Here is a 21664-nt window from a genome sequence, read left to right as displayed (position 1 = left end):
CCCAGGCAGTCAGACCGAGTAAGTGATTCACAAGGTAGACCAAGTTTACACCAGGGACGAGGGGATGCGTTTGAATCCACCTTTTATTTGCCCTTCTTGTTGCTGATCGGGTGCTGTGCTAAACTTTTACATGTAACTGTTTTTTTTTTATTATTATTTCTCTTCTTATTAAATATTTTTACTGTTTTGAATGCTGGCAGTCAAACTCTGTATCACATAGATCCCCAACCGCTTTAGACCACGCTGCTTTATGAAGGGGGCCCCGGGGGAGGGGGAAGGCATGCAGTTGGATAAGGCGCCAATCCTCCAGGGGTTCCCCGAAGAAGTGCTGTGGTCTCTGTGATACCCATGTACAGGGTGGCAGAGGACCTTGAGGCCTGGCCTCATAGCTGGAGAGGGGGATTGGGAGTCCTGTTCCTCTCAATCTGAACCCCTAGACTGAGCAGGTGGTGGCAGCGAGCCCAAGTGGCCGGAGGAGAAATAGCTCCCTCCAGGAGTGGGCAACTCAATAGGGAGTTGACGGGACCAGGTCTGAAGGCAGAATCGGGCCGGTTCCGCCACAGGAAGTAAGGGCCAGAGGCAGATAGGAGGTTTCCCACCAGAAGCAGGAACTGGCAATCCTAAACCTACTTGAGAAGTAGTCCCGAGAGCATAATGAGATGGGTGCAATGGTGTAATCAGGGATTGTCAGTTTCTCTTATTTTAAGAAGCTGCTTATACTGTTTATAGTTTTTTTTAAAAATGTTGGAGCTTTCTATCCCTCAAGCTAGCACTGAGAAACTTGTTCTTCTATGGAAAATGGGGTTTTATATTCTTTATGTATGTTTTTAGCAATCTTTTAACCAGGGGTTTTTTTTAGGAGGAAGACACAGGAACGGAGTTCTGGCTGGCTTGGAGGCAAGGGGTGTGGCCTAATATGCAAATGAGTTCCTGCTAGGTTTTCTCTACGCAAAAAGCCCTGTGTGAAACAATGGTGATGTCAGGAATGTGTGGCCTAATATGCAAATGCATTCCTGCTTGGCTTTTTTTACATAAAAAGCCTGCTTTTAACAGTGTTAGAAACTCAAAGAGATAAAATAGGTGAAGTGCATTTATTGTACCAGTGTTCATGAATGAAATAGAATATGTGTTTTGTATTCCAAATATTAAAAAACTAGTGCTGAGTTCAAATGCCCCCTTACAGACTACCAGGCAATTAGGATTGACTGGTATATTTCCAGACACTATCTCACTTAATCTAAATGTTTACCAAACTTCAAAGCTATGGGAGGGCACAATTTGAAGAGCATGTAGAGGAGTATCTGGGGGAGGTCCCCTGCAACTTTGTCTCTAGCTTGCACGAGATCTGTTCTATACAATCCTGAACCTGTACCTGTCTTTTCCCCATAAAGCACTTTCCTGGGAACACCTTCTTTCAGGGGCCTTAACTCAGACCCTGTAAATCCAATCCTCACCAAACTTGGCGGGCAAGTAGAAGAGAGTCCACTGGAGATCCATGCAGATTTGGTGTCTCTAGCATGCTGAAGTGGGGGGGGGGGGATTTACTGCCTCATAAACCAAACGGGTTTGTTTGGTGGCTAAAAATTTGTGACCATTCATGGTTCACGAACCGAACCACAGTTTTCGGTTTATGTCCATCTCCAGTGTTATTCATCACTAAAGCTGTATTTTCCTGATCTGCACATCAAGGCAGATCAACCCTAAATACCAAAGTCTGATCCAAGATAAAATATTTTCTCTGAGGTTGAGTGTATATTTCTGTTACCTTACTGTTGCTGAAATGTGTGTGTGTGTGTGTGTGTGTGTGTGTGCATTCTATCATCTCTTATTCATCTTCATGTCTTCTGTGCATGTGCAGTCCCACATGCAATCCCAGAGCAGGCCTGCTGTGGAGAAGTTTTTACAAGGTTCTAATATTCTACAGCTGAGTGTTTCTCCTTGGCACTACAGAGTGTTTCTCCTTGGCACTGTTCCTACCCAAATAGTCACATGACAAAGGGTGGAGGGGAACACTCTTCCCTCAGTCCTTTTTTAGCAGCCATGGAGAAAGGACATTTTACAGCAATTTTACTTACCTCGGGAGATTTACCTGAAGATATTACCAACAAATAGTAGGTTTTATTCCTACGTGATTCTTTTCATTTCCATCTTTTCAAGAAATGCCGCTCTTGAATCACTAAAGTGGTACAAAATGACAAACATACCCAGTGCCTTAAGAACATAAGAGAACCCCTGTTGGATCAGGCCAATGGCCCATCCAGTCCAACCCTCTGTGTCACATAGTGGCCAAAAAATCCAGGTGCCATAAGGAGGTTCATCAGTGTGGCCAGGACACTAGAAGTCCTCACATTGCTGTCCCTCCCAAGCACCAAGAATACAGAGCATCACTTGACCCAGACAGAGAGTTCCAACAATATGCTGTGGCTAATAGCCACTGATGGACCTCTGCTCCATATGTTTATCCAATCCCCTCTTGAAGCTGGCTATGTGTGTAGCCACCACCAACTTCTGTGGCAGTGAATTCCATTTGTTAATCATCTCTTGGGCCATTTTCGCACTAGCGTTTACTCCGGCGTAGCACCCCATTTACCTCCGGATCTTTTCCTGGTTTTCCCACCTGTTGCTCCGGCGCTGCGGTTTGCTCCGGCGCTGCAGGGGTTTCACGCCGGAGTATCTAGATCCACCTCCTTCCGGAGTTTTTGAAAACCTCCGGATCCACTCCGGATCCACTCCGCGGAGTTTTCTGTGGGAAATCCATCCACGCCGGATCGACTGCTGTGTGGGCGGCACCCTCTCCCTTTCCGTCCTCCCACCCCATCCACCCCCTTGGCCAATCATCAGCCTTTCGCGGCGCTTCCCCAAAGTGCCGGCACGGCCATTTTTTTTTTAAACTTCACAGTTTTGCGTAATAGCGATATTTCGAAATTAACAAATAGAAAAAAAAAACCCTCCTGGAATAGCCTCAATTGCCACTTCAATTGGTTTCGTTAGAATTTTTTTTTATTATTATTGACTTTAGTTGCGTTATTTCGCTGTTGCGTTATCTCGATAATGCGAAAACGACCATTGTTGGGGGGGGGGGAATCTAGTGCCGGTGCGGGCCAAAGCGTTCATGTGTGTGTGTTTTAAAAAGGGAATGCCTCCCTCAGCTGTGCCACCAGGATTTCTGGACCTGCACAAAATCGCCATGTATAAAATGGGAAGTTGGAGTCCTGCATTCTTCTTGGGGGGGGAATCTAGTGCTAGGATTCTCCACTGTGAATGCTTCTGTTAATACATAAAGGGCTGTGGAGGATTCTACAGCTGCAGCCAATCCATAAGCAGCAGCAGCACACGTGATGCGGTTTGTCCACGAAAAGAAGGGGAGGGAACAGCTCGATGTTACGTTAGTACGTTAGTACGTCCTTACGCAACCAGACTTGCGCTTAAAAAAAATGATTGACAGGGCATCGAACTCAAGTCGATGCCAGTGGGAAAACGATTTGAGCCGGGGCTTCAGGGAAGGCGACTCCGCAAAGAGTCACTAGTGCGAAAACGAGAAAAATGATCCGGACATAATTGCGCCGCGGAATAAGGGGAGCAAACGCTAAGTGCGAAAACGACCTTGGATGAAGAAGTACTTCCTTTTATCCATTCTAACCTGACTGCTCAGCAATTTCATTTCCATGAGTTCTTGTATAGTGAGAAAAGGAGAAAAGTACTTCTTTCTCTACCTTCTCTGTCCCATGCATAATCTTGTAAACCTCTATCATGTCACCCTACAGTCGACGTTTCTCCAAGCTAAAGGGCCCCAAGCGTTTTTGTTAGAGAATTTATGCGCAGCAGAAGATACTGAAGAAGAGGGACAGGGAACACAGGAATTAATAGACAAGAGAGACAACAACAGTAAACAACAGTGAAATATATTTACCAAGACAGTATTCAATATTCAAAGTCGTTGCCAGGCCAAGGTCATACACAGTAATCAGTTCACACTACAGTAGATAACAGTATACACCAGTAAGTATACACAGAACAATCCAAGCACAGTAGCACAGGATCAACACCAGCAGTGTTCGCTGCCACTCGGACGGTATGTAACACAGTACACACAATCCTTACAGGCAGGAAGAGCAAGCTCACTGAGCTTCCCTTAATACACACACCAATCATGCAATCTCACCAGAGGTTGCATCAGCTCTGTGAGTCAGCACAAAGCCTAATTACAGGTGAGGTCATTCTACCTTACCTCAGTAACAAGAAACAGCTGGGTCATGATTCAGCATGACTCAGCATGACATTTGCAGAAACAACATCACTATTACTAAGATGGAGTCAGTCAGCCATTTTAGGACTGATTTCCAACAGTTTTAACCTTTCTTCATAGGGAAAGTGTTCCAACCCTTTAATCATTCTAGTTGCCATTTTCTGCACTTTTTCCAATTGTACACAGTACTCCAAATGAGGCCACACTATCAATTTATACAAGGGCATTATGGTACTGGCTGATTTGTTTTCAGTTCCCTTCCTAATAATTCCCAGCATGGCATTGGCTTTTTTATTGCAATCACACACTGTCTCGACATTTTCAGTGAGTTATCTATCACAACCCCAAGATCTCTCTCTTGGTCAGTCTCCTCCAGTTCACATCAACTTGTATTTATAGTTAGGATTTTTGGCCCCAATGTGCATTACCTTGCACTAGGCCACGTTGAACCTCATTTGCCTTGTTAACGTCCACTCGCCCAGCCTTGACATCCCTTTGGAGTGCCTCACAATCCTCTCTGGTTTTCACCACCCTGAACAATTTACTGTAATATGCAAACTTAGCCACTTCACTGCTTGCTCCCAACTCCAAATCATTAAAAAACAAGTTAAAAAGTATCAGACCCAGTACTGAGTCCTGCAGCACCCACAACTTACCACCCTCCACTGAGAAAATTGACTGTTTATACTCACTATGAGTTTCCTATTAATTAGCCTTATATGCCTTATATGCTTTGATTAATTAGCCTTATATGCTTTGGGGATGGTCATAACACTTCTTCATATAGAGTCTGTGGTCTACATACCCCCAAAGCTCAACAAGAACATGTCCTGCAGCTTAAAGCCACATCATGCGAGCAATCTCTTGGGGTTCCAAATCCACTGATTCCCCTCAAAAACAGACCAGGACTCCTTCAGTCCATCCCTGCTGAAAAACCGAGGTCCCAGGCAGAGGCATCAGACCAAAGCCTGAGACCAGCATCTGAATGGTCAATGAAAAAGGCAAAGAACAAATCAAATAACTCATCTATGACCTCTATGATATTCAACAATGAAACTCTGATTATGGAGTCAACACACTGCATTGAGTTGACCTAACCACAACACCGACCAGACCCACTCTACCGCCACTCACTGTCATTTGACCCAAAGTCAACAATCCAACTCTTCTCAACAATAACTGGCAACTTCCAATGGTTGATAGAAGTCACTCTGGCATTGTAAGCCTCATTCTTGGCACCAACTCAGCTCTTTGAGTAAAAGTGCAACAGTTTCAATGACCCTGCACACTGTCTCCAACATCCTCAGAGGATGATGCCGTTGAGCTCTTTCCTTCAACTCTGAAGAATTAAACATTCTTCATGATCTCAGGTTCCTGACTCTGAGTCACCTAAGTCACCAAACTGGGAGAGCCAGTTTTGTGTAGTGGTTAAGTGTGCAGACTTTTATATGGGAGAACTGGGTTTGATTCCCCACTCCTCCACTTGCAGCTGCTGGAATGGCCTTGGGTCAGCCATAGCTATTGCAGGAGTTGTCCTTGAACGGGCAGCTGCTGTGAGAGCCCTCTCAGCCCCACCCACCACACAGAAATGATATGCAGGTTTAGATATATGCCCTTACTTCTCTTTCAGAGACAATCTATGGGAAAACACTTCTACTGTCCACAGACAACGTGGGCACAAAATTTTACATCAACAAGCAAGGGGAGGATGGGCTCCCTGAGACTGTGCAGAGAGATTTCCCTCCTTTGGGAACAGGCCATCCACAAGAGAATACAAATCTTGGCCAGGCAGAACAATACTTTGACAGACCTCTTCAGCAGGGACCACCGCTCCACTCATGAATGGTTTATACAAATTAAAATCTTTGCCTGATTTTCCAAATTAAGGACTACCCCAACATAGGTCTATTTGCCTCAGAGGTCAACACAAAGTGGCAAATGTTTTGCTCCAGGGTAGCCACAACGTGAAGATCCTTAGGGAATGCATTCCTCCTACATTGGTCTCATGCCCTATACCAGGGCTGGCCAATGGTAGCTCTCCAGATGTTTTCTACCTACAACTCCCATCAGCCCCAGCCAGCATGGCCAATGGCTGGGGCTGATGGGAGTTGTAGGCAAAAAACATCTGGAGAGCTACCGTTAGCCACCCCTGCCCTATACTATGCCTTCCCACCTTTCCCCCTTCTTCAAAAAGTCATAATAAAACTCAAATTGGACAAAATAATATGCATTCTGATAGCTCTGCTTTGCCCAAGATGGTCATGGTTCCCAATGTTGTGGAATCTTTCCAGAGGCTGAAACATGCCCCTACCTGTAGTCTCAGATCTCATTTCCGTAGGACATCTGTGGTGCCACAATGTAGGAATGCTACACCTACACACATGGTAAATTTCTCCATATAGCACTACTCTAACAGAGTAGCTGAAGTCTTACTTTCATCCTGTAAGCCATCTGTGTGGAGGTCTTACAAAGCTAAGAGGGAGCATTTCACAGTCCAGGCAAAAGACAGAAAAATTTACCTGAATCCTGCCCCTTGGCAGAGATTTTTGAATACCTCCTTTCATTTTTAGACACAGGGCTATTTGCCTCCTTTATTAACATTCACTTGGTGGCTATATCTGTTCCATTTTGATATTGATCCTAAACCTTGACATTATGTTCTGCAAAGCTGTGACTTGGTCCTTATTATCAATGTTTATTAAGCACTACTGCATTGATGTGGACTCCAGGAGGGACGTAGCTGTGGGAAAGCAGTCCTGCAGTCACTATTCTGTTAATTGGCCCACACCCATCTTCATGGTAAACCAGATTGCTAATCTCCCATGTGAGACTGCACAGAAGACACAAAGATGAAAACATGGTTGCACTTACCTGTAACTGATGTTCATCGAGTATATTCTCTGCAGGCACACACCCTCCCCCCCCCCGCTGTGGGCCTTATCCAATATCTTTCATCTCCATGACAGCAGAAAGAGGGCCGAGGGAAAAGTGCTCCCCCACCCTTGTCATGTGACCATTTGGGCGGCAGGCCTGCTCTGATGCTGTCCCATCTGTGCCTGCACAGAAGACACTCAATGAACATCAGTTATAGGTAAGTGCAACTATGTTTTTCATTTCATCAGTTCAGCAGTGTACAAACAGAATTGCTGACAAATCTTATGCCTTGCAAATGAGACATGTTTATCTGGTTTAATATTAAACTTCATAAAACAGTTATGTACTAAAGTAATATTTTATATCAAAACAAATGCACTTTATGCTCTAGAAAAAGACCCTATGCATTTTTATTGTTAAGTTACTTGGGAGAAGTATATTAATGGTGTAGTTAAATGTGATAAATTTGCTGTAAATTCACATCCACTGTATGTTTTATGAAATGCATAATCTTTGGAAGAAGGCATAGAAATGGTTATGTAATAGAGATATATGTATAAATACACTTTTTATATTCAGGGTGCTGGGTTTTCAAAATTTGTAGCAACCCTAAAAAGACTTTAGTCATATACTGAAGCATTGGGTTGGATCCTATACTTATGCTGTACTGGCGTGTTCTTGTGTTCATTGATACAAGGAGATCTTGCATTGGGGCAAAGATGTCTTGCTGAGGGAAAGTGCTGTCATATCACAGCCAACATGGCAACCTTGCAGGGTTTTTAAGGCAAGAGATGTTCACAGATGGTTTGCTATTGCCAGTCTCCATGTCACCTGCATATTCTCAGAGGCTTCCCATCCAAATACCAGGACTGGGCCTGCTTAGCTTCCAATTCTTTTTTTCCATTATGATCATTTTAGTCTTTGAGATCAACCAGGAGTGCCCTTTTGACCTGTGTGAGGGAATAGCAAGGACACACGGAGAATCAGGAACAAATGAGATTTGACACTGGGGGCAGATCCTACACAAAATCTCCACTGCCAGAAATAATTTTTTTTATAGTGTGTGTTAAGTGCCATCAAGTTTCTTCTGACTTATGGTGATCTTATGATTTAATGACCACCTAAACATCTTATTTTTAACAGTCTTGCTCAGGGCTTGCAAACTGAAGGCCATGGCTTCCCTGTTTGGTGTAGTGGTTAAGTGCGCAGACTCTTATCTGGGAGAACTGAGTTTGATTCCCTACTCTTCCACCTGCACCTGCTGATGTGACCTTGAGTTAGTCACAAGTTCTTGCAGAGCTGTTCCTCTCAAGAGCAGTTTCTGCAAGAGCTCGCTCAGCTTCATCTACCTCACAGGGTGCTTGTTGTGGGGAGGGAAAGGGAAAGGAGATTGTAAGCCACTCTGAGACTCCTTCCAGTAGTGAACAGTGGGATATAAATCCACTCTCCCCCTCTTTACTGCCTATATTCTTTGATTGATTTCAGGCCAATGTAGGTTTGCAAACAGAAAGCAGTTTCATTCACTAACTCAAAGGCAAACTATCCTAAAGTTTACACGATAAGATCAAAGTTTCAATTACAACATAAGATCCTAGTTTCAATTACAAAGATACTTCTCAAGAAGGCTCGTTGCTGTGGCTGGGGACTCTGTCTTCATCGCAACCCTCTGTTCATCAAGCCGTCATCAGCTATTCCGCAGAGCAAAGAGCAGACTACCAGCCCACTTAGGCTTAATTTAACATAACCCTACCCCATTCAATTATCAGTCTCAGCTGGGTCTGATTTGCGGGGCTCCACAGCAGTTCTAGCTGAAGCAAACATGATTCACCTGTTAAGGGCAATCAACCCTTTTGCAGTTTAGTGCTCCAAACACAGGTTTGGGATGAGTAGATCACCATCCCTATCTCCTCGGATTACAAAGGACTTCCGCATGTTCCATTACATCCTCCTCCTCCCTTTTCTGTCAATCTATCCTATGTTTGGTCTCCCTTCAATTTTCCGTAGCATTATATCCTTGGATTATTTCTACTGTAGAGTGGGATTTCTCCACTTCTGCTGCAGATCTAAATGCCATCCCCACAATACTCATCATGGGGAATAGCAGACACCCAGAAACAGCCTGAGAGGGGAGTTCATGGTTTACTGTGAGAGGAGGGAATCAGAGAAAATTGCCCTCCTCCCGTCAGCAGAAATTTTCTGCTGAATCTAGCATGAGATCCATGAAAGGGAGTTCCCAGCATTTTTAAAAAAAAATCAGAGGGGAGGAACCATGGTGTAAGGGGGGTGAGCCTGTGCCTCCCATTCTGCATTTCTGACCTTAACAGCTCTGTGAATTATTGTTTGCATCCTAGAGGCAAAAATAAAGGTTCCTGCACCACTATCTGTACAAGCAACAAGAAGATGCGTAGGAGATTTCAGGTCAGGAAAGTGGTACAAGGGAAAGGATAAACCCTCATTCCCCTTGTGCAGGTGTCTTGATTAAAGTTGCCAGGTGCCTTCCTCCTGCTGGCGGAGGGATTTGGGTGGTGGCTGGCAGTGATCTGGAGACCACAAAACCAGGGGATCCCCCACCCACATCTGGGGACTAGTCTTGATCTAAGCTGTCACTTGTACAGTTCTGCTGCCTAAAAAGAAAAACTCATTGGGAGCCCCATTCACAGTACTTTCAGCATCATATGTAACTTTGTCTTAATAGCTAGTGGAATTCCAAACTTTTGCCCACTAATCAGTCTGGAAGTGGATTTAGAACCCCTCCATTGTATTTGCTGAAACTGTGATAAAACGTATTTGGGATGTGAATTTGTTTCAGCACAAACTTTTTTCCTTCCTGTAATATATATTACCTGTATTAAGTTCCTAGGAACAAATATTCTAGAAAGTGAAAGAAATTAACGTATCTCTGCCTTTCATTATGCTTATGTATTTTTTTAATAGCTGGAACAATATCTGGAGAAGAGATTCCTGTAATTTCAAAGGCTAATATCAAGGAGTACCGAGATAGTTTTTCCTGTGAAAAATTCAACTTCAGGAGCAACCCAAATATCACATTCTATGTGTACGTCAGCAACTTTTCATGGCCAATCAAAATACAGGTTAGTAATAATTATAATTAATAATCCTTATGTTTCAATCAGATTAATTCTTTCTTGGCCACTATAAACTATTTTCCAGGGAGAGGATATCATACTAGTTTTTGTGCTCTAGCATTAATTGTGTACAATATCTATATTTTTAAAGCTTTGTCAACTTTTTTTGTGAAGTGAGTCACCTGACTTGCAAAAGAAGACTTATTTACAAGATTAAGACATTAATCTATGTACTATCTTCACTTTAAAAAAAAAAAAAATCTACTGGCTGGTTGTTTTCTTGTTAAATCCTGTGAGTTAATGAAACGTGATTGTTGAAGGAAAAAGCTTTATATTTAACAGAATGGAAAAATAAAAACAAATGTTTCAACCACACTTCATTGTCAAGCGTAATATGGTTTAGCTGCAGGAGTGCTGTAAAGTCTTAAAATATGCCTCATAACTATAATATCTATCATGCGCACAATTAAGAGCTACATGATTTGTGATTAATTCTGTATGATTTTTATACTCAATAATATTAGTGTTATTATTCTGCCCAAGTATTTCAGGAAAACGGTACAGGAATGCGAAGTTTGATCAAAATAAATATAATGCTGAAAACCTTTATTTTGTATTGTTAAACTGTGTTATAATTGATCTGTTTAAATCTTAATTTTTGTTATCTATTTAATTTTCTAAGTTTAGTTGTCTGTCGTATTACCAGTAGTAGATTGGCCGTTGCTATACTTGATTGAGGAACATCCTGGTGGACTATTGCCTTGAACCTATTCTAATGGTGCAGCCAGTGAGAAGAACAGAGGTCTCTGGCTGCATCTTGCCAGCCTGGGCATCTTGCAGCTAGCATGAAGGAGCATGGGCACAGCAGAGCTCTGTGTGTGCCTGATTTAGGGTTGCCTTGCCAGGTCTGACTCAAGAAATATCTGGGGACTTCGGGGGTGGAGCCAGGACAAGAATGTGACGAGCACGATTGAACTCTGAAGGAAGTTCTGGCAATCACATAAGAGACCGCACACCTTTTAAATGCCTTCTCTCCATTGGAAATAATGAAGGATGGGGCACCTTCTTTGGAGGCTAACATAGAATTGGACCCCCGGACAATCTTTTTGATTCTTGGGAGTTTTTTTGAGAAGAGGCACCGGATGCTGTGCTGAAAATTTGTGCCTCTACCTCAAAAAACAACTCCCTAGAGCCCTAGATACCCACAAATCAGTTATGCATTATGCCTTATGGGAGGTGGTCTCCATAGAGTATAATGGATTTCCCAGCAGACATTTCCTCCCCCCTTGCTTTCTGATGACCCTAAAGTTGAGGGAGGGCCTCCAAACTGGGGGATCCCCTGCCCCCTCCTGGGGATTGGCAACCCTAGCCTGATTATTCCTTTTGATGCTTGGGGAATGGAGTGAGAGAGAAGGCCTGCTGTGTGGCATGCCTACATCAATTACTTCATCCCCAGTTTAAAAGGACATTCTAGTATTCCGCTAAAATAAAGCCATAGAGGGTTTTTTTTGTGATGTCCTAGAATGTCCCCCTATGGATGCACCAGGCCCTGTCCCCCAATTATTCTTGATAGTTGGCTGCAACCTGGCAGCCCTGTTACCTGGACAGAGTATTGCCAGCAAGAAGGAGCACAGCAGTTTCCCCTTCCTCTCCAGCCAACCCTTCAGCCTTCCATCATGGAGTGGGGTGTGGATAGGATGCTCCAGTATCCATGCCCCCAACCCTCCTGCTGCTTGCCAGACTCAGCCTGCGGATTTGAACCTGGATCACCCATATTCTAGTCATTTAGAAGACGATGGTACTCTCAGGGCCTTTTACAATGGCTCTACTGTGCTCAAATGTATAGGTGTGTTTAATTAGGCAGTTTCCATTGATCTGTCTCTGATATACTTGAAGTTCGGGATGATTTAAAATATCTCATTCTTTCTGTTTTGCTCCAGCAATCTTCCTTTTGGTTTCACTTCTTTGTGAAAATAATATGTAGCTCTTTATTTTTATACTATTTTCCCCCAGAACCAGATTGCACAAATAATTTTTAAAATGTGTTCATCAACAAAGCAGTGATATATGTAATTTACATATATATGACATATGGATATGCATGTATATATAGCATACGTATTGTATATGGAAGTGTGTGCAAATGATCAGCAGTGATAAGCAAAGAACAAAACTTACCTAAATGTAAAACATGAAAAAAAAGGAGACATTCACTCTAGAGATGAACATGAACCAGGAAAATTGAGTTTTGTTGAAGGTTCATGGTTTGAGTTTTAATGAACCCTGAACCTCCAGCAAACTCCTCCATGGGATGAACCAGTTCGTAGTTCTCCTGGTTCAGGAGTTTGGCCCCATCTCAAGTGACAGGACTTATAGGCCTTATATGCTCTAATATGCCCTAATATAGGCAGGCCCCCCCTGGAGGTGGACTCCAAAGGCCTTTAAAGTTTACAGGATTCAGTAAACTTTGTATAGACAAACTGCATAATAATATTGTTCAATTGATAAAGGATATGGTGCTTAAAACTACAGTTTACCTTGATCAGTCATCATAGATCGCCTGACCCATTTTACTGCTCACACTTCTTAAATCAAATTGCTCACACTTCTTAAATCAAATTGAGAATGGATACAATTTGACAACACATTGTAAACATTGTCCTAAATGATTTTCTGTAGCTTTGTTTACCATTAGCCTGTCTTTCAGTTCCATTAAGGTTTTGATCAAATGAGAGGGTTACTTTTTCTTTCCTTATAAATATATTTTTTAAAAGATTGTTCCAGCTTAATTACTAGGATAGTCCTGCTCTTGCACTCAGATACCCAAAGCTGAATCCCGTTTTTAACATGGAAAACTCTTAGAATAAAAGCACCTTACAGTGGCCATCCAATACAAGATCACTGAGGACTCCAAGAGGCCACTATAAGTCTCTTCTTTTAGTGGCATCATTATGTGACATTACTCTACCACAAGAAGAGACTAGCCATAGGGAATGATGTAAAGTGGTCTTCATATTTTAAAGTATGTAAATGTTTGTAAATTAAGCAACGGTACTAGGGGATATCATAGCAGGAATGGTTGAAGAATGTTAAAGGCAATCATACCATGATAAGTAAATTTTAGTATACCCCCATAGATCCTTTCACTAGCAGTATAAACCATTACTTGGTAAAAATGTTGGCATTTAAAAAATATTAAATAACAGAGATGTGCTAGGTAGTTTGTATATAACTTCATATAAACAATTGCTATTCCGCAGATTGCCAAATGCACACAATTTAGGCGGGCACAGTTATGATTTTGTGTTCTCAAGTTGTGGGGAATTTCCAGGATCTGTGGGTATAAAGTTCTGCCAGTTATTGACCCATCACCGATTCTCATACTAAAAGAATAAGATATTTTATTGGATTCATATACAGAACATTGCTTTGTGTTGTGGACAGCCAAAGCCAGAAATATCGAAAGCAATAGCAAAGCACACAATTATAGTCAAAAAGCGTGCACAAAAAGTCTCCTACCAACCAAGCACTTGTTCCTACAGATGGTGTTACATAGAGTTTAGGGGATCAAGGCCAACGGCTGAGTCCTCCTGCTCTGTTGCCAGAGCAACATGATAACCAGCAAGTTCTGTCTAGAATATAGTCAACTATCCAACATATTTTCTCCCCATCTCACCCGCGCATTTCTTAGTGGTTACACAGATATGTCTTCAAGCAGCTGCAAGAAACAAAAGTTACAGAGTTCAAGCAAAGCACTATAACCAGAGTTCTTACATTTTAGAAAACATATCAGACTCATCCTGACAGAGGGGGAAATTCTATTTTTTTTTAAAAAAAAAAAAGAAAAAAACATTTTGGGGATCAGAAATCCCCTCCAAATCATTAATGCTAACATCTCATGTGCAAATATGTATACACGCAAAACTGTTCAGCTAATATTTTGGGTTGCCCAGTTGCACCAGGTGTTGTAACAACAGTGTTAGCTACAGCCACTAAGAAGAAGTGAGGTGGAGCCAGCAGCTGGTAGGAAAAAAGTCAGAGTTGAGATGGCGGAGCAGTGCTAAATCCCACAGTGAAGGTAGGGGGAGGCCAGAGCCAATGGGGGAAGCGAGTTAGCAGCAGGGAGAAGGAAATCTGAACCAGTGCCAAAGATGGAGGGTACTTGGATCCACAGCTGGGAAACAGGAGGTGATGGGGGGAATGGGATTTCCCCTCCCTAGTGAGCCATGTATAATTTTGTTTGTCAGGGAGATTATTCTTTCTGTCTCTATGTACTAATCATTTTGATTTTCCCAGGAGTTAATTTCATAGATACAGCAGTTAAAATTTGACATTTGAGAAGAAACTAAATAAAAGGGAAAGAAAACTAATTTAACCACCCACCCCCCATTTATAAGGCAAGGTACTAAAGATAATAAAATACAACATTGTTATATAGTCCATTGTGTTTGGTTTCAATTATTTCTGCACTGTTGATCACATAATATAAAAATGGTTGTTTCAAACATTAATGGTTTATAGCAGTATCTGAATATATTCCTTAGCAAAGAAAAGCCATTTCTAGGGAAGTGTTTTAATTTGTAGTATGTCTCTTGTTTATCCAAAGGTTCCAGTATTATATTTTATTGTGAGTATTATCTGGTGAAATCATAAAGGGATGAGCACTTTTAAACCAATGTCTTGGTAAGGTGATCTGGATTACATATATAGAACATCACCAGGATAGATATGGAACTTTTTCAACAGGGATATTTCACTCTGTGGTCTTCAAGAAGGCCATGCCAAGCCCACACCTAAGACAGAAAATTTGGAACATGCCTCTTTTAAATTCCTACCACCTCCTTTAGAAAGATGTTCAGCAATATGCTTATTGCTATGTAAAATTTGGCACTTGCACTGAGTTTTTACAAGATGTCTTATGAGCACATACACATTCAAATTGCATTCAGATAGCAGCTTTAACCCAGGTGAATTAGATACATATGAACCTGCCTTTTTCTTAGATTCACAAGGGAACATTATTCTTCTCCCCTTTCTACTAGTGTTAAATTTTAGCTGCAATTACCCAAGACATTTGGATGCAGACAGGTTGGTTATTTAGAGTAAGTTTTTACCCTGCTAACCAGTTAAGTATATGCATAATGAGATGACAGAGTCAGAGATATATATGGAAATAGCTGGCTTGGTCTATACAGTAATTTTTTGGAACAATAATACAAATCTAAGGTTGTTGGTATAACAAAACCCCACTCCCCCAAACAATCTGTGGGTGTGGGGCTTTTTGGGGTGTGTGTGTGCTTACCAGCAAAGCAGCATGCCTTGTCTTTTTCTTCGATCCACTGATTTCTTGGATAATGGCATTTCTCCCATCCAATCAGATCCTTGCCAAGGAGGAGCACAAAGGCACAGAGTACTCCCAGCCAATCACCTTTCAAGACAAGTTGTAGAGAAATCGTGTTCTCTCTCATTTTCTCAGTTGTGGAAGACAAAAGCCTTTTGCTCTTTGCGAATACTACGATGAGGGAAATAGAGAGCTGAGGGCAACTTGTTAAGGAGCCCCTAGAATTAAAACTCTTGGTCCAATTTGTTTGAAACTTTTTTTTGGGGGGGGGGGTGTTCTTTAGAGTATAGGCAGCACCCATCTGCTGCAATTTAGGTGTCATTTGGTTGAAAAATGACTTCTCTAACCTCCCTGAAAGTCCCCCATAGTAAATGGCAAACTAACAGGAAGGGATGGAGGCAACTTCTGTAAAGGAAGAGATATAATGAAATGAATAAACAAAATGCTGCAAGGTAGAATTACAGTCCCTGTGCCCAGATAGATTGCTCTATGTCTAGAATGACAGCCCCCAAAGTGGAATAACATTTCCTTAGAATAGAACAGGGGTGTCAAATGTGTGAGCTGCAGGCCTGATTCCTGCCCCCCCCCCCCCAGGCTTATTTTCTACTTTTGAACAACTGGCCATCACCTGCTTCCTTCTCCCTCTCTCCGGCTTCCATCGTCACACCTTGCTTTGCCAGTACTTTTTATATTTCTCCCACGCAATTGAGGCAACTGAGCAAAGCAGCCTCTTGCTGTTTCCCTCTTCCTCAAGCCCAGGCTCTCTCAATCACACAGCAGAGCTACAGAGCCAAGCTCCTCCATTGGTTGAGGTTCCTTCTCCCTCCTTAGAGTAGAGGGAGTGGGGAAAAGAGAAAGAGCGAGAGGCTGCTTTGCTTAGCTGCCTCAGTCACACAAGATAAATACAAAAAGCACCTTTAAGACCAATGAAGTTTTATTCAATGTTAGAACTTTTTGCCATGCTAGTATGTGTGTGTTGTTAAACTCATTTTTCCAGGGCTCTCCTGTGTGCAACTGGTTCCCTCCCCCTTTTCAGTGTATTCATGCCCTCATGATCCAGTCTCTCTTAGTAGAAAAGCATTGTGAACTGTTTTGCACTGTATTCATGCTCTTGTGATCAAGTCCTTCTCAGTAGAAAAGCAATGTGAACTATTTAGATGAGGAATAACAACAAGCCAGTGAGGTGGATGAGGCTGAGAGTGGGGGACAAAATCCTTTTGTTCTTTGCAAATATTATGACTAGGTAAATGGAGAGCCGGGGGCAACTTAAGGAGCCCCTAGAATTTATACACATTCAGACTGCAATCAGATAGCAACTTTAACCGCACTTTTGGAAGCATTAAGGCTTGCTATGAGGCTCTCAGGAAGAAGATGAAAGAAATGAGGGCTCAGGTGGTGTTTTCTTTGATTCTTTCTGTTGGGGGAAGGGGAATATGACAGGAGCAGGTAATAATGGAGATGAACCACTGGTTGTCTTGGTGGTGCATTTTTGGTGCCGGCAGGTGCGATTTGGATTCTGGGACCACGGGCTACATTTTCTGAATGATAACCTATTAGCATGGGGTGATCTTTATTTGTCAAAGTCTGGGAAGAAGGTACTTGCCAGAAACCAGAAGAGATTCATCAAGAGGGCTTTAAACTGACAGCACAAGGGGAAGGGATTTAAATGGAGAGCAAACAGCAGAGGTCTGCCTGGGAGAGCTGGGTCTAATGGAGCCAAAGGTGTGAGCAAGGCTTCAGGTGTCTATGTACCAATGCCCAAAGCTTGGGCAGTAAGAAGGAAAAACTTGAACTTCTAATGCAGTTGGAGGGATATGATTTAGTAGGCATTGCAGAGACTTGGTGAGATGATTCCCATGACTGAAATGTAATAGTAGATGGATATGAGTTGTTCAAGAAAAATGAAAAGAGATGAAGAGGAGGTGGAGTGGCATTGTATGTGAGGAGACAGTTTGTCAGGAAATACTGGAAGAGGAGGTGACAGTTCAATAGAAAGTGTTTGGGTGAGGATAAGGGAAGGAAGAACAAAAAGTATTGTGGTTGGAGTCTGCTACAGACCTCCTGATGAGGATGAGGAGGTGAATGCTGCCCTCCTTGAACAGCTTGACAGGGTATCCAAACAATATGACCTGGTAGTTATGGGTGACTTCAACTTCCTTATGTGCGCTGGGAGACAAACTCTGCAAAGTGTCCACAGTCATGCACATTCCTAACCTGTCTGCCTGACAACTTCCTTCATCAAATGGTGGTGGAAGCTATGAGGAGCTCGGTCATACTTGACTTAATATTGGCCAACAGGCAAGAGATGGTAGATGGGGAGAAGGTTGTGGGGACCTTAGGGGGTAGTGACCATGTCCTGCTAGAATTCCTTTGGCTATGAAGGACCAAGAAAGTTTTAAATTTCAGTAGGGCAGACGTTAATACACTCAGAGGCATGATGAGAATGATTCCATAGGCAAGACCGCTGGAAGGGAAAGAAGCAAGTGAGGGGTGGGCTCTTCTAAAACAAGAACTCTTGCAAACTTAAGCCATCACTATTTCAACAAGAAAAAATGTGGGAGGGAATCCAAAAAGTCAAAGTGGATGAACAGAGAACTCCGATATCTCCTAAGAGAGAAAGAGAAAATGTTAAAGAAATGGAGGCAGGGACTTACCTCAAAAGAAGAGTATCTGCAGGTTGTGAGGCACTGTAGGTCAAAGCTTATGGTAAGCTAAAGCTGCTCAGGGAGGCTTGATACAACAAGAAAACCTTCAGATACGTGAAGAGCAAATAAGATAAAAGATTCATTGGGCCCACTGTTAAGTAAAATGGAGAAACTCTGATAGAGAGAAAGCAGACAAGCTTAATGCCTATTTTGCTTCAGTTTTTTCCTTGAAGAAGAGTATAGACTCATCTAGAGATGGTAGTAGGCAAGGCGTGGCATCTGGGCTGCTGGTTTAACCTAGACAGAGTGGTAGTTGAGAAGCACCTGTCTGCACTGAATGAGTACAAATCCCCTGGGCCAGATGGTATGCACCCAAGAACTTTCCAGAGAGCTTGTAGAGCCTTTGTCAATCATCTTCCAGACCTCTTGGGATAGGAGACATGCCACAAGACTGGAGGAGGGCAATGTCATCTCAGTCTTCAAAAAAGGGAGGAGTGATGACCCAGGAAACTACAGGCCAATCAGTCTGACCTCTGCCTCAGGAAAGATACTGGAGCAGATTTTAAAGGGATTAGTCTGCAAGCACCTAAAGGACAACTTGGTTATTCAGGGAAGTCAGGATAGATTTGTCACAAACAAATCCTGCCAGACCAACCTCATTTCCTTCTTTGATCAAGTGATAAGTTTACTGAATTGAGGGAATGCTGTTGGTGTTGTTTACCTGGATTTCTGTAAAACTTTTTACAGAGTTCTTCGCAATGTTCTTAAGGATAAACTAGAGGACTGTAGACTGGACTCTAGGATAGTTAGGTGGATAGGGAACTGGTTGGAGAACCGCACTCAAAGAGTAGTTGTCAATGGCATTACATCTGAATGGAGGGAGGTGTCCAGTAGGGGTGCCACAGGGCTTAGTTTTAGACCCTGTGCTTTTCAGTATTTTTATCAATGATCTGGATGAGGCTGTGGAGGGGCTACTCATTAAATTTGCAGATGACATCAAATTGGGAGGAGCAGCGAATACACTGGAAGAATTCAACAAAATCTGAACATTCTGGAAAACTGGGCAGAAGTGAACAGGGTACAATGTAACAAGTTTAAGTGCTGAGCAGGCAGTATGATGCAGCGACAAAAAAGGCAAACACCATCTTGGAGTGTATCGACAGAGGCATAACTTCCAGATCGCAAGATGTCATAGTTCCGCTGTATACTGCAATGGTCAGGCTACACCTGGAGTATTGTTTGCGATTCTGGAAGCCTCGCTTTAAGAAGGATGTGGAAAGAATGGACTGGGTACAGAGGAGAGCAACAAGGATGAACAGGAGCCTGGAGACCAAGCCCTATGAGGAAAGGCTGAGGGATTTGGGGATACTCAGTCTGGAGAAGAGGAGATTGAGGGACATCATTGCTCTCTATAAATATTTGAAGAGCTGTCATTTAGAGGAGGGCAGAGAGCTGTTCCTGTTGGCAGCACTTGCACTGCCACATAGGAGTTGCAGTACACTGCAGTGCACAGTTCCTTGCACTGCCTCATAGGAGTTGCAGTTATTTTTCTGGGGAAGACTATTGTTTTGTGGATAAATACATAGCCCTCAGTCTCTGCCATGGTGCCTTCACATGTTCTTGATTGCACACAAAGCAATTGATGTATACAAGCTCACAATGCCCAGCCATTCTAAGTTTTCTCCTGAGGCCTAGGGCACAGAGCAGTGACCATGAAATTTCTGTAATGAATGTCAGTAAATCAAAAGATACATGTCTGAACAGCATAAGATTGCTACAGCACAGGCATTGTCTCCAGACAATAATTCAGAACAAAAGGTGACAGTTATCAGAGATGGTTAGACAAAATATTGCAAGTGTGCTAATGTTTTAAGCATGTTTTATTTTAAGTAAAGAAATATTTAATTGTGTTTGTCAGTGCCCTTTATAAAGTTTATATCTCCGCTAGCTGGTATTACATTTTATTACACGCATGGCCTGGCCCAACAAGGTATCCTTTATGTCAGATCTGGCCTTCATAACAAATTATTTTGACATCCCTGGAATAGAATAAGTGTTCTGTGATTAGAATGCCAGGTCTTAAAATGGAATGACAGTCTCTGGGACCATATATAAACTGTACTGGGAGTGGAATGACAGCCCCAGAGCATTGCTTTGAGTCCCAGGGGCCATCATTCCATTCTAAGTGCTGTCATTTCAACCCCAGATTGTCTTATCTGGGGTCAGGGACCATCATGCCACTGGTGGCTGTCATTCCAGGCCCAAGGCAGGTTTCTCATAATCACCTCCACATTTCCATTGCAACTTTTGTGTGCTGTAATGTATTTCAGGGGAGTGTATGCAAATCAATTGGCATTGAAGTTTTTGGAACCTACCGTTAGCACCAAATTGTTTTAATATGTTTTAATTGTTATACTGTTTAAGGTTTTAATTAGTCTGCACTGAGAGGCATCTATGTTGGGGGTATGTAACCTGCATTCATATAGTAAATGTTTTTATTGTTGTAAGCCACCCTGAACCTGCTTCGGCGGAAAGGACGGGATATAAATCCAATAAAACAAACAAATAAATAAATTCTTGGCTCCTGTTATATCCAATAGGCCTTCAGGCAGCAGGCCTCTCCCATTGTCTCCAATAGGCATTCTTGTCATTTGTTTTAGTACATCTCCATAATGGCAGACTGACAGAAAGGGATTAGGGGAGCAGTGTGCAAAGGAAGTCACTTTTACTTTGTGAAAGGAAACAGGCCGCAACAAGGAAGAATGGCAAATGCAGTTTTCAGTGGAAAGGTAAGAAATTTTTATTGTCCCTGAAAATGCAGACAGTTTTCAGTAGAAATGTAAGAATTTTTCTGTCACTCAAGAGTAGAAAAATGCAGAGAGGTTTTTTTTTTAACAAAAAAATGCTGTGGCCAGCCAGCACTCTCCTGCTTACCACCATTTTAATAATCAGTGGCATGAACTGAGTCTGCACTGAGAGGCATCTATGTTGGGGGTTTGTAACCTGCATTCATATAATAAAGTAACAGAAAAATCTTTACCACAATATATTATTTATATACCACTTTTTTTCCTGTTTGGGGACCCAAAGTTGCTGACAGCATTCTCTTTTCCTCCATTTTTTCCTCCAAACCACATAAGGAAAGTTAGGCTGAGAAAAAAATGACTGGCCCAAGATTATCTAACAAGCCTACATGGCATAGTGGGGCTCTGAACCTATACCTTCCAGATCCGATTTGACGCTCTTAACTACAATGCCACACTGGCTACAGAATAAAAAACAAGTATATTTACATTTATACAAGTATATTAGGATTTTCAGCTGGTAATATTTGTGATTAGAAAATATTGAGATAAAATTTATAAGGAATTTAATCTAGCAGTTTTATGATAAATGATTAACATGGGTTAACTAATAAATGGTAATATTGCCTTCTTTTATGATAAGCCTTAAGATTGTTTGGTATTTTTCA

The 21664-nt window shown here is 42.2% G+C and overlaps 1 protein-coding gene across 1 annotated transcript in view; it reads left to right on the top strand.

Moving 5' to 3' along the window:
- ATRNL1 (attractin like 1) overlaps positions 1-21664 on the top strand; it is a 1015273-nt gene that overhangs the window by 431639 nt on the left and 561970 nt on the right. Inside the window, exon 24 of the mRNA XM_060241568.1 lies at positions 10055-10212. Within this exon, the coding sequence (XP_060097551.1) occupies positions 10055-10212 (158 nt within the window). The remainder of the gene's footprint in view (positions 1-10054; positions 10213-21664) is intronic.

The sequence above is a fragment of the Heteronotia binoei genome, chromosome 6, assembly GCF_032191835.1.
Source record: "Heteronotia binoei isolate CCM8104 ecotype False Entrance Well chromosome 6, APGP_CSIRO_Hbin_v1, whole genome shotgun sequence".
Classification (NCBI taxonomy): Eukaryota; Metazoa; Chordata; class Lepidosauria; order Squamata; family Gekkonidae; genus Heteronotia; species Heteronotia binoei.
This window is presented reverse-complemented; position numbering and strand designations above follow the sequence as displayed.